General features: G+C 38.4%; 1 protein-coding gene across 2 annotated transcripts in view; it reads right to left on the reverse strand.

Moving 5' to 3' along the window:
• Nucleotides 1–1355: 1355 nt before the first annotated feature.
• The window catches only part of LOC107593338 (serine/threonine-protein kinase Nek7-like), a 45428-nt gene continuing 32232 nt past the window's right edge, over nt 1356–14551 (reverse strand). The window contains exons 6-7 of one of the 2 annotated variants that reach the window (XM_016283024.1): nt 12933–13027; nt 1356–1935 (exon numbers count right to left, since the gene is read on the reverse strand). In XM_016283024.1, coding sequence (XP_016138510.1) covers nt 1762–1935; nt 12933–13027 — 269 coding nt within the window. In that variant the 3' untranslated portion in view covers nt 1356–1761. Of the gene's footprint in view, nt 1936–9938; nt 10243–12932; nt 13028–14551 lie in introns of those variants that run through there. The other variant, XM_016283025.1, reaches the window with a different exon arrangement.

Genomic DNA, 14551 nt, shown 5'->3' on the forward strand with positions numbered 1-14551 from the left:
ACAGCCCTATGATTGACAAAAATGGCAAGCATTTCAGAGCTCAGTGAACAGGAGAGCCGAGGGATATGCTTTAAGCAATGTAACTTCCAGCAAGAAGCCCTCTGGCCCTGCGAATGTTTGTTAATTCTCCGCTACAAACATTCTAGACCAAAAAAAACAAAAAAACAAAAAAAAGTCAGGTCAGGGACGCGATTGAGAGTCGTGATGCTGCACTGAGAAATAAACTGAGCCCAGACAAGCAGCAGCAGCATCATTAAAAGTGGGGGGAAAGGGGGGGGAAAAGCGGAAGGAAAGAAAATGCCCCTGTGTCGGATCACCATGGCAACCGCCTCTCTTGCCGGGGCCTGGCTGCTGTTGCATGGCGCGGCGTCTCCTAATCAGCCCGGCATGTGAAATGCAAATGCAGACAGTCTGAGAATTAGTGGTGAAGAAAAGGGGGGCGGCGGCATTGGGGGCGAGTAAGGATGCAGATATGTAAAATATTCAAGCTTTTGCATGAGAGAAATGTGGGGGGTTCGAAGGTCTCGTTTTTCCCCCCCCCGTTTTAAGGGGGGCTGTCTGTCAGGTGAGATACAAGGAGACGGTAAATGACACACCAAAGATGAACGGCTGACACTTTTTTGCCTTTCGCCTTCAGGAGCATTGTTTACATGTAGACAGGGAGGGAGGCAGGCCTTCCTGCAGCTCTGGAAAGCTGAAGGAAGTGCTGAATGGAGGATGAGTCGTGCCGGGCTTGTAAATAATAATAACGGCAGCTTTGGTCGGACGTGCTGGATCTATCGGAGGATTTCGATAGCTGACATCAGAGAGTGACAGCATGTTACGAGGAAAGACCAGCAGTGCTGGAAATTCACAAGCTGGTTTGGTGATGGTCTACTTGATGGACTAGTATGAACTTGCTGTTCACAAGCATGGGAACTACAAGTTAGACACTGCTAACTAGTTTTAAAATGTAATTATGTCATCATTTTCTCACCTTCATGTTGTTCCAAACCTGTTTGACTTTTAAAAAACGACCCAGTGTTTTTTGTACATACAATGAAAGTCAATAGGGTCCAAAGTTGTTGTTTTGGACCCCACTGACTTTCAATGTACGGAAAAAACTGTTGGAATATTCTTCAAAATATCTGGTCACAAGAGTGATAGGGAGTAAATAAAGACAAGATTGACATTTTTGGGTGAACTATCCTGTTAAGGACAACAACAGAACGGATGCTCCATGTGATGTAGTCACAACAATTAAAGGAGAACTTAAAATTTCCTGATAATTTACTCACCCCCATGTCATCCAAGATGTTCATGCTCGCAAAGAAATTAAGGTTTTTGAGGAAAACATCCCAGGATTTTTCTGCATATAGTGGACTTCAATGGGGATCAGTGGGTTGAAGGTTCAAATTTCAGTCATTTTCTTAAAAATATATAAAAATGTATATTTTTAACCACAAATGCTCATCCTGCACCAGCTCTGCAATGCGCATGCGCGACTACACACAATGCGTACTCATGTTGGAAAGGTCACGCACAGTTTCTTCAATTCTTCGCCTGTGTTCGGTCTGACATGGGGTTGAGGAAATCATCAGAAAATTTTCATTCTGGAAGTGAACTTCTCTAAGGTGAGGTCACATTTTTGGCAAAATATCACAGCAAATCTGCATTAAAATTTCCTGCGAAATCTGCCTTCCTAATTGCGTGGATTCTTATCGGGATGACTGAATTTTGTCTGTGAAAATTTGCCGTACAACGTTAAATGTGACCGCAACTTCAGAAGAATGAAATACAGAAAAAGAAAGTGTGTAAAAATCTCTTGCGCTTGAAACATACCTCTTCAGAGTAATGGTCAGATGGTAGTGGCGGGTAGTCACACTGCTCAATCTTTTTACACAGTGAGTAGAGGTTCATTTTGTCCCCGTAGAATGGACTCTGCAAGGCGGCCATCTACGTGAAGAGAAAAGAAAAGTGAAAGGCACTTTAAGAGAGAAGGACGTTTGGTTCCAGATGTCTTGTTAGCTTAAAAAAATGGGTTATAAGTTCTTATGGAACAATCTGGCAAGGTTCATTATCATGATCATTTCAATTCAATTTATTCATTCCTTAAGTTTGCGATTTCATCAAATGTGTAACTAGCGAAAATGCATTTACAATGACTTATATTTTACTGTTATTTCCATGGCTGTGCCATTAAATGACTTCAGAGTTCACACCTGGAGGCTGAGTAAGTACCCATATCTCTCAGATACAATCCTGCAACGCACACTAAATCTTCATCAATCAGGGGCTGACTGTTTGTGGAAGAGACTACTGTGTCCCATGTCATAGACGGCAGCAGACAACTGCCATCTGTTTGCTCAAGATGTCAGAAACCTAAGAGTCAAGTCTACAGAGCAAGTATCATGTCACTCCCAAGACACTGTGCGTTACATTAATGATATTAAGCACAAAAACATTTTTCATAATATAATAAATTCATTAGCCTAACTATAGGATGTTTAGCTTCTTGCAGTATTAAGATAGAATTCAACTGATGTGTGGAGACAAATGTACTTATTTTGAGCATTTCACTAGCTCATTTAACTTACAATTTCACTGTTTTGACTCAAAGTTGTATTTTTACTTGTGAAAAGGGGGAAAAAATGAAAACTATAATGACATTATTTATTCACCAACATGTCATTCTAAATCTGTACAACTTTTATTCTTCTGCTGAACACAAATGAAGATATTTTGAATAGTGTTTGTAGTTACACACCAAAATGATTTTTTACAGAAACGCTGAAACTGAAATTAAAGTTCAATTAGTAATTCAATTTGGGAAATTGTGTAGTTGAACCATTTATACTGTTTGGGTTGTCATGTTCTCAGGTGATAAATTAAACCAGTCTTAGTAAATTTCTTGGGCAACGAGCCACTTCTCTATATTTTTGGGTGAACAAATTTTATAAATTGCTACTCAAGCATCATTTGTTAAAACAAGGTGAAGTGAGTCCACACTGCTCAAGTTTACCTGTTGCATCCTATCCATGTTGTGTGGGCAAAATGGATACTGACACAGTCAAAACATGTCATCATAGACAAGCTAATTAAACTTTTTGGCATAAAATTATTTTTTCGCCATTATGTCTTTCCAGACCTGACTTTTGGAAAACATCTCAGTGTTTTTGCACATACAGTGGAAGTCAATGGGGTCCAAAGTTGTTGTTTTGGACCCCATTGACTTTCAATGTAGGGATAAAAACGGTTGGAACATTCTTCAAAATGGACAATGATAGTAAGAACATGTCATCGGAGACAAGATAATTAAATTTCACTGTTTTGGTCAATGACTTCATCGGAAACCTAATTTTTATTTATTTTTTATTGATGTTTTGACTGTATATTTTCTATTGCCACAATTTTAGTGGATCGCTGCTTTTTTTGTCCATATATATAATGGAAACAACCCCATCAGAACCTATTGACTCACGGTTTGGCCAAAAACACTAAGATGCTTTTTAAAAATATCTTCTGTGTTGAGCAGAAGAAACAAAGTCATACAGGTTTTGAACGACATGAGAGTGAGTGACTGATGACGTGCTTTACCACTAATCACAGATGGCAAATATCTCCAATAGAACCAATACTTTAAAAATGTACATGAACTGTAAGTTTGTCATCATTAATTTGGACACATTTGCCAACTCATGGCCAATTAGCTTTCTATATCTGGACTGAAACACTTACAAAGGAAATTTATGGATGTCCTGTCTCAATAAAGCCTTAGAAAAAGGACTGTGACATTTCAGCTTTTCAGTATATGTTTTGTGGAAAAAAGCCAGAAAGAGATGAACAACACTGTCGACGTCACAATTCCAGGACATAAGTCATGGTGGTACTGAAGACATGCAGTGCATCCTGGTAGCCTGGAGCTGTGCAATCCCGCTCAGCCAGGAAGGCGATGCTTTGATGACGTTATGAGATTATGATACTGCAAAAGCAGACTGGCAAAAACAGCCCCAAGCAAATCCACTAACTGTGGGTGAGGACATTTTCAGAAAAAAGCTTTCCAGATGCCAAGCATGCGAGCCACACAGTACTCGCACGAAACCACTACACCGCAAACGCACACTGGACGAGAACTCAATTAAATTGACATAGAAGGACAGAGAGGAAACGGCGAGCGAGTTAACGGGGGTGGGGGCGAGGGGGGGTGTGATCGAGCGAGGCGAAACGACGGTCTGGGCTGTCAGAGGAGGAGCGGAGGAGAGGAGTGCAGAGTAGCAGAACTCATGGAGCAGAGCCGGATTCATCACTGCTCTGCACGAAATGGGAACGGGAGGGGCGGAGGAAGGAAGGGGGAGTCCCTCTCTGATCCCTGGCAGTGCTGGAACTGGGAGGACTGGGATGTTTCTATAACATGTAGCACTCTTACAGCAACCAGAACTTCTTGTATATGATCTAAATGTGACAGAGCAAAACTCGTCAACTCGTGTTGGGGTATTGTGTTAGCGTAAGTCCAAACAGACCACACCTAAGTGTCAATGCCAGCATTCACATAGCAGCAAAAATACAGTTAAATGACATACAAACGAAAATGATAATCATATTCTATTACCAAAGCCACTTCAATTTTAAGATTCACACTTGTATTTAAGAGTTTGGTTAACCTATGTGGTGTTGCAGTTTTTTCTTGTAGAGTTCTTGTCCAAAAAAAGCATATCGACGTGAAAAAAAAGTAACTAGGGATGCAAAAAAGGACAGTGACATTTCAGCAGATGTTCTGTGAAACGAGGCATGACTTTGCTAAAGCAAAAAGAGATGAATAACAAACGAAAATGTGAGTTATGCCATCTGAAAGTTTTAGATCCAATCACTGCCTTCAATCAAAGCAGCTCCAAAACATTCAAAGCTGTTGTCAATTAATCGAAATATGACAGATGATCTCATTTATATATTGATAACATAATTTTTTTATGTATTTGAGTAATATATAATATGTATTCAAATCAGGGGTGTTTTCTCTGAGGAGGCAAGGGATGCAGTGCCCCTCAAAATATTGGATGAGGGGAAAAAAATAGTACAAAAAACCCCCACCAATATTACTAAATATAACATTAAAAAGTGCATCACTTATCTATAAAAACACGGATCAACAGCGACACCAGCAGGTACAGCAGGAGTCGGTGTCTCTCTAGCCTCCCCTGAGCCCACTGAGCTTTAACAGAGTAGCAGAACTCATGGAGCAGAGCCGGATTCATCACTGCTCTGCACGAAATGGGAACGGGAGGGGCGGAGGAAGGAAGGGGGAGTCCCTCTCTGATCCCTGGCAGTGCTGGAACTGGGAGGACTGGGATGTTTCTATAACATGTAGCACTCTTACAGCAACCAGAACTTCTTGTATATGATCTAAATGTGACAGAGCAAAACTCGTCAACTCGTGTTGGGGTATTGTGTTAGCGTAAGTCCAAACAGACCACACCTAAGTGTCAATGCCAGCATTCACATAGCAGCAAAAATACAGTTAAATGACATACAAACGAAAATGATAATCATATTCTATTACCAAAGCCACTTCAATTTTAAGATTCACACTTGTATTTAAGAGTTTGGTTAACCTATGTGGTGTTGCAGTTTTTTCTTGTAGAGTTCTTGTCCAAAAAAAGCATATCGACGTGAAAAAAAAGTAACTAGGGATGCAAAAAAGGACAGTGACATTTCAGCAGATGTTCTGTGAAACGAGGCATGACTTTGCTAAAGCAAAAAGAGATGAATAACAAACGAAAATGTGAGTTATGCCATCTGAAAGTTTTAGATCCAATCACTGCCTTCAATCAAAGCAGCTCCAAAACATTCAAAGCTGTTGTCAATTAATCGAAATATGACAGATGATCTCATTTATATATTGATAACATAATTTTTTTATGTATTTGAGTAATATATAATATGTATTCAAATCAGGGGTGTTTTCTCTGAGGAGGAAGGACCACCATATTTTCATGCATCTTCTGCTTCTGACAGATGAAAAATGTCAACTGTCCTGTTTTTATTTTGGAATTTTTGCACTATTCATCTGGTTCATTAGTGCCTGGGCGCTCTTGGCCCTGACAGCTGCTCGCCCCGTGCTCCCGGCCCCTGAATTTTTCAGGCTAATTTGATTCGGGGCGCCCAGGCGATGGGCAAGATGATTGACTTGCTCCCTGACCCCCGGAGCCCAGCAGCTCCCCTCATTGGTATTCCAGAGGAGTCCACCCCGCACCACGCTGGCCTGCTGTCTGTCTGCGGGGCTTCGGCTACCGGTGCATGGTGGCGAAAGACACACGCGTTTACACACTCACACACAAAAGAGGGGAGGGGAGGGGGGGGGGGAACGCACACACAGACACCAAAGCTCAGAGGAACATACTTAAACAGAATCTCAACCACCAACACATAAGTGCGCTGACACAAATACACACCAGACACGTAAAAACAGCCACACCTGCTCAGAAAAACACACACATAGATAGATGCTCACAATATCACAACAGGAACGAAAAACAACTAAAGACAAACACATATGGCCACCCAGATAGGAAGACAAAAACAGACTCTTTTCTAATACCTACCTGAATACAACCTGACTGCCCTGGCTTGCTACAATACCTTTTTAAAGGGTGAACCTATAAAAAGGCCAAACTATATTTTTTATATAATATATTTATACAGAGCATATTTTTTTCTATATGCAAACGCAGACACAAATTCAGAAGAAAAAAAAACAACACTCAGGGTGGCGACAGAGTTAAAATTTCTGAGCCATTAAAATGAATTTTCATAGTTATATTCATTATAACACATTTTGGCACACCAAATCACGCTACCAAAGTGAAACACACATTGTTGTAATGTAAACAATGGCAATTCCATCTGCTTCGATTTACTAAAAAAATTTTTGAAGATTTATTTTTGCCCTTTTATGCCTTTATTTCAATAGAATAGTACACTGACAGGAAACAAAGTGGGAGAGAGAGGAGGGATGGGATCGTGAAAGGTCGCTTCGTCATGCCTAGAGCTGATCCATACTGGTCGCTGAGGAAATACTTCAACTTCGCACTGTGGATCGCCGGATCGGCTTTCAACCTTGGATGAAGCGGAGTCCAGCCCGGGGTTGTCACATGTGGTTGCCACAAGCCCGTCGGCCGCTTCTTCTTCTTCGTTGTAAAAAATCAACGTGTTTCAGAAGGCGGGGCATAGAGGAGAAACAATAATGTACAGTATGTGGAAAATGTGTTTTTTGAACCTTAAACCGCATAAACACATTTCATTACACCAAATACACAAAATAATTTTCTTTTTAGCAACATCATATGACCCCTTTAATAGAGAGAGGAGATGGTGCGGGGCGAAAACGGCGAGGACACAGAGAGGGTCATCTGAGTAGCTTGAGATGATCCTTTCATTTTCAGCATCATAAAACTCAACACCAAAACCAATTGGATGAGTGCTCCAAGGATGGGTTAGGAGATCATAGACTAATACAGCCACAGGAAATGGTCTTGATGGTTTGGGGAAAGAAAATATATAAGAGAATCCATAAAGATTTATGGTCTGATTCAAGGTTAAAATGGAGTCAACTGAAAGGTGAATTCACTGCACAGTAGTGGTGGAGACTTTGATTCAACTTTGTGATTTTGAATATTTAAATCAGTTTAGCAAACGATTCATTTACCTAAATGATTCACTAAAAGAAACTAGTCTTAACATTTAATTAAAATGTGCATATACAAATCTATGAAGAGACTCCAGAAAAAGTGCTGAAGCATCATAAGCATGCCCATCATAAAGCTGTGTCCTTTTGATCTCAAGACACTAACTCATACATTGAAGGAAGCATATTTGTTCAGTCGGTCCAAGCAATGAAATGCTTCTTTACAGTCCGCACTTTAACACACATCAAAGTCAGTGTTGTTATTGTTAACTAAAAGTAAAACTATTAAAAACTATTTTCGTTAAGTAAAATAAAAAATAAAATAAATAGACTATATAAATACATACAAGATGAAAAACCTAAACTAGGTATTTTATGAAACTTAAATTTTAAATAAGTATCAGTTGAAATACTGAAATGACAAAAACCGAAATAAAGATTAAAAAAAGAAATCATCACCAAACATTTGCGATATGGTTTAAGAACCTACGCCTTTTTCACTAAGTACTTACAATAAAGTTTTTTTGTTTTTTTTTTACCAAAAAAATTACATTATTTTTCTAAATTATTATTATTATTTAAAATTTTCATTGGAAAGGTGTAAAACTTGGTAAAGCTTTTAGCGCTTGCTATATGAACACAAGAAAAGTTTAGATCGCATTGGAAACAGATAGGAAATGAATTTCATCTAGTGGAAATGTCTGGTACTGCATTAAAATGAAATCTTACAGAAAGCTCAGCTTTTGAGATATCAACCTCAAATTTGGAACACGACTTTTGATTTTCTCTTAGTTTTAAAATAAAACATGTTTTGGAAAATATAATATATTTCATTAAAAAATTTTAAATGAGTATTTTTGGTAATTTTTCATCAACTACTACTTTTAATTTCACTTTAACTTTTTTTATACACATGTGTGGATGTATGTGAATGGTTGCAAAAACTTGGAATAAGGTTTAACAGCAGTTAGCTTTCAGCCTAATAAAACATTTATTAGCTACTTTGCTGAATGCCCAAAATATGAACTAAACACCCAAACAGACAGTGTGACCCTCAATTCTTCCACTTACCACAAAACCACACATTTTCTCTATGTTGCAGAGAGCTGTCAATAATGCAGATGGACCGTGCAGTACAGTGCAGTGCTATCGACAGATGCACAGTGGAGAGCATGTGTCCCGTCTGCCGTGAAGGCCGTTGGGGAGTCAACCCCAACTCTGGCCTTGTCCTGCACCCCTCCTATTCATCATAGGATGGCCGGCTAGCCACGTCAGCTGACCAAATGAGCACCAACTGAGAGCATCGGCATCAAACGGAATAGCAGATGCATATTGAGGAATACAATGCACAGGTATTGATGATTTTCGAGGCCTTGCGACATCAACAGCTTGCACTGCCCCCGCCCTCCTCGAATCCCCCATAACAGATCGACTGAAAGATTCATGCTCTCAGAATAAAGGAATTACATGCACACATATAGGCCTTTCACACAAAATAGATCAATGAGGATCAATGGAAGATGGCACAAGTCTGCAAATTACCAATTCAATAGTTCAGCACTGCAGCTAGTTTTCGATTGTCTACTAAGACAATGTTTACACACACACACCAAAATAAATAATGAAACTGGGCATACACAATATATGGGCCTATATGTATGAAATGAATGTCAATGAAATGACACAACATTCTTTTTGTCCCATCTATTAAATTATTCAAAAATGCATTAAAAATTGATTTCATACATTCAATGGCTTGAATATATCTCTACTACAATGAACATGTTTTTAGTTTCTAAATTGTAATTCATTTTGATATGCTGGGGTTAGAGAGAGATACAGCTGTTCTGATATTATAATGAAGAACAAAAGCTTAAAAAAACCTGCTTCACAGCTTATTAACATTTAACAAACTTCTAAATTAGTTCAGGTTATATATATCAGGAGAATAAAAATAAAAGAATAAAATTTATTTGTAATTTTGTAAACGTGTGTATGTATGTATGTATGTATGTATATGTATGTATGTATGTATGTATGTGTATATATATATATACATATAGTATTTTTGTTTACAAAATTAAAAATACGAAGTCATACAAATTAAATCAAATATGTAAAATATTTAAAAAACTGAAAAAGTAATTTGATTGTAAATTTTTTCATTTATTTATTTTTTTTTTTAATTGAGGACACACCAATGACCCACATATAGACTGAATCACAAATTAAATAAAAAAAATTTTTAAAAACTTGAAAAAGTAAAATTTTATTTTTTCTTAAACTTTTATTAGTTTTTTTGAGGGCATGCCATTGACCACACACCAACTAACTCATAAATATATATAAAATCTTTGCTGTCTTTTGATTTTTAGAGTTTAAAAAAAAATGTAATAAACATTGAGATGATCAACTGAAAACTTCAAAACTTTGTAGTAACGATAGAAAAACAGTCCACAGTCCTCCTTTCCTGTAACATCACAGCAACTGCCGGCGGGTTTGCCGATCATCAGATCTGTCATTCAAACAGATGTCAATTCATCACCTTCCAGCTCCCCGCCTCCTCCAGGTCACGTGACCTGCTGGAAAGCGGGACAAGATGAAAGTCTTCGTGTACCAAGGGGCGACAGCGCCGATCTGTTCGAGGCCGAGCCCGGACCTGGCTTTAACAGAAGCTTAAGAGATCACAACTGTTCCCCGTTTGCCTTCTCCCCGCACTTGGCTGACCCATGGCCACTGCTAAGCAGGGCGGACTGATCACACTGATGGGCCTGGTGCATTATGGGAGACTAATTAGTGCCAAGAAATGCTGTCTCCAAGCAGCGGTAAACTCAGATGGTTGTTTTTCAGCCCCAGGCACTTTGGGAGGTGTAGCTACTGGTAAGCTTCACCCCAAAAAAAGAGGCAAAAGACGAAGTGGAGGAAGAAAAAAAAAAACACACACACACACACACACACTCTGGGGATTGAAGGGATAGAACGGGTACCGGACTAACAATGTGTCTATTTCCACACTGTGCGAGTGTGAATTTGCGCCTGCTTGCGTGTGTTTATACACCAGTTTTTGGTAGCCAGTATGTCTCCTGGGATCAAGCATTGTGTCATTTACGGATTGCTGCTACCCATTCCAGGTGGCCCAAGTCACCTGGTTAAGAGGAAACCAGGGCCAAAAAAAGCAGAGAAACACACAAAATGCCCACTTTTGAACAGGGATCTGCGATTTCTCAAGATCTGTTATGTAAGATCTCACACTGTTGGATGCTTAAAGGGACAGTTCTCCCCTGAAAATTACGATTCTGTCATCACTTACTCACCTTCATGTCATTTCAAAGACTAACTGTCTTTCGTTGAACACAAAATTAGAATTTTTGAAGAATATCCAGGTCGTTATTTTTTCTTTTTTCTCAATTTAACGAAACTTCTGAATGAAGCATTCATGAATCCATGTTTTCCTTTCCAGTTACTTTCAACAGTCTGAAATAGTTTGCCTTTATTTTCTTGTCTAATATACATTATTGAGTCCTATAAAAACAGTGGTTTTCAACCAGGGGGGGCCTATTAGTCTTTAAATTATTTAAATGTAGTTATATTAAAGGGATAGTTCACTCAAAAATGAAAACTGTCATAATTTACTCATCCTCATTTCATTCCAAATCTGTATAAGTTTTTTTATGTTGAACACAAAAGAAGATATTTTGAAGAACCAAACAGTTGTTGGTCCCCATTTACTTCCATAGTAGGGAAAGAAACACTATATAAGTCAATGGGGACCACCAACTGTTTGATTACCAGCATTCTTCAAAATATCTTCTTTTCAATGTTCAACATAAGAAAGAAACTCATACAGGTTTGGAATGACACGAGGATGAGCAATTTTTGGAATGAACTATACCTTTATACATACAACAAACTGACATATTTTTGAGTTTATTTTTATTACAACAGAAGTACTAAAGGGAGGCCTTGAAATAAAAAAGATTGAGAATCACTGCTAACAAAACATTTAAAAAATACTGAATCAATTTATTGTTCAATCTAATCGATCTGTATATTGAATCAAACTGGTCAGAATTAGCAAAAATCTAAAAAAAAAAAATTTGGAGGGGGGGGGGGGGGGGGGGGGGGGGGGGGGGGGGCAAAACAGTAACTTAAGAAACATATTGATTCACTGTTGGCCATTTACCACTGGCACTTAGATATTTTGGCTTCCAAGCTTCAAAATAACAAAAGAGCACAATAAAGTATCCTAAAAATAGTTCATATGGTTTTCTGAAGCTTTGCGTTCTTCTAAACAGACCAAAATCTGTAGCTAATCACTGAAAATCCGACCTTTGTAGCTGTTCATGATCTATTTCTGAGAGCAAGTAGTAATGTCTAATTTGTGAATGAATCATTCTTTTTAATAAATGTAATAATCTTAAAAAAAAAAAAAAATCAACTGGACCAGTTCACAAAACTATGTGAATGACTCATTCACAAACCAACTGATTTGGTTCTCAATGACTCATTGATCCAATCATTGCTTACCCTAATTCTAACATCTCACTGGAGGTGAAAATTATTAATGTACAGCAACTTAAATTTAACTAAAGTTTACCATGTGACTTCAGAAAACTTGGAATAGAGTCAAATAGTCCACTTTTATGGTGTTTATTTGTCATTTGAAGCTTGGCAGCCCCAGTCCACATTCACTTTCATTATATTGAAAGGAGAGGCACGGATGTTCTTCAAAAATTGACCTTTCGTGTTTCATTGAAAAAGGTTTCGGAATGACATGAGGGTGACTAAACTATCCCTATAATTATTCCTTTAAGGTCTAAACATTTATCACAGCTAGAAAAAAACACAGCTGACCTCCTTGCAACTTCATTTTCAATTTAGACTGCGAGTTGAAGAGAAAACCACTGCTCTGAGTCTAACGGATCCTGGTCCGCTGTGTCGTGGAGAAGCGTATGCTATTAAAGCCTAATCAAAGCAGTCAGTATCATTTCGTAGCAAGAGCAGTGGATGTTATTTAAAACACATGTAAATGTCATTCAAATTTCCTCATCAGCTTGGGAACATACTCCAGGTATCCTTCGCGGAGACCATTTACCTCGGAGTACAAAACCATATTGTAACTTTCACGACAGACCGCAAGGTGTAGGATTGCGTCTCACAAAAGGAGACGAACAGCACTGGAAGGAGCTCGGGAAGAGAATGGGAGAGTTAGGGAGGGCTGGGGTGTATAAACGGAGGAGGGGGAGTGATGGGATGGGTTTCTATACCTTACCTCATAGAGCAGGCAGCCTAGCGACCAGATGTCAGATTTGAAGTTATATCCGTTTTCGTGTATTCGCTCGGGAGACATGTAATATGGGGTGCCCACTGGAACAGAAAAAAAAGACAGATAGAGACAGAGAGAGAGTTAGGCTGTCTGGTTTGCTATGCGAGGAGTTCATCCATGGATGCTTCATTGACAAAGGTTTCAGACTGAGGAGTTTTAGATGACTAAAGAGAGGTTGCTAACAACAAACTCAGCGATGCGTGTATACAGTGTGGAGGGAAAAACATTTAAACCGTTTGTATACTACCGTTGAAAAGTTTGGGGTTAGTAGGGTTTTTAATTTTTTTTTACTAATTTTAAATAGATCAGAAGTGACATTAGAGACATTTGTAATGTTACAAAATATTTCTACTTTAAATAAATGCTGTTCTTTTGAACTTTTATCAAAGAATCCTGGAAAAAAAAGCATCATGTTTTCCCACAAAAATATTAAGCTGTTTTTAACATTGATAATAACAGGCAGTGCATCTTGATCAGCAAATCAGCATATTAGAATGATTTCTGAAGGATCATGTGACACTGAAGACTGGAATAATGATGCTGAAAATTATGGCTGTGACGGTCGCAGATTTTTACCACCGCGGTGGTAATGGACCAACTACCGTCGGTTGTGTGGTGTTGTTATATATATAATTTATATTAATTACATATATAAAAATTATATATGAATCTATACACACACACACACACACATATATATACACATATACATATATATATTTCTATTATGAAATACAAAAAATAGTTTTTTTTAGCACTTCCGTCAGTGAACACGCAGCCTGCAAAACACTAAAATAAATATCAAAGAAATAATACAGTTAAATAAGAAAATAGCCTTAAATAAGAACGTTAAATACACCCTGTCTACACCGGATGCAAGCGGTGCGGCGCGACAAAATAGGCTATATAACCCATTATAATCAGTGATGTTGTCTACACCGGATGCGGCGCAACATGACACAACAAATCCCCGACAGTAAACTGATGCCTCGTCCTATTTATGATATACTGACACAAAGTTCAAATGTCCTGTAGACAGACTCAACCTGTTGTGTTGCGACGCGACAACTGTCCAATATAGACAGCTCACGTTCCGCCACCAAGCAACTGTGTGCGTTAACTCCTGGTCTGCACGCACTCTCTGTGGAATAGGAATCGCGCCGTATGTTTCCACATTTCTTTTTAGCATCTTCCATTTACCGCTGTCTCGTTTGTATTTGGCCAGTTTGGAGAAAGCCTCACCAAAGCAAACCTGACCAGCCGGCGTTTGTAAACCGCGGTGACACTGTCGTCACGGCGACCGTCACAGCCCTACTGAAAATTTTGCTTTACAATCACTGGAATAAATTACATTTGAAAATAATTTGAAATAGAATGCAGTTATTTTAAATTGTTTTAAATATTATATAACATACATACATACATACAATATATAGTACATATGTTGTACAATATAATGTATAATATAATACATAGTACATAACACGTTGCGTTGTGCTAATTTTGCTGTGTCGTGGCTTTTTTCCGTTGTGTTGTGGAGATTTTGTTGTGTTGAGCATATATAT

The sequence above is a fragment of the Sinocyclocheilus grahami genome, unplaced genomic scaffold, assembly GCF_001515645.1.
Source record: "Sinocyclocheilus grahami isolate Dianchi unplaced genomic scaffold, SAMN03320097.WGS_v1.1 scaffold169.1, whole genome shotgun sequence".
Lineage (NCBI taxonomy): Eukaryota > Metazoa > Chordata > Actinopteri > Cypriniformes > Cyprinidae > Sinocyclocheilus > Sinocyclocheilus grahami.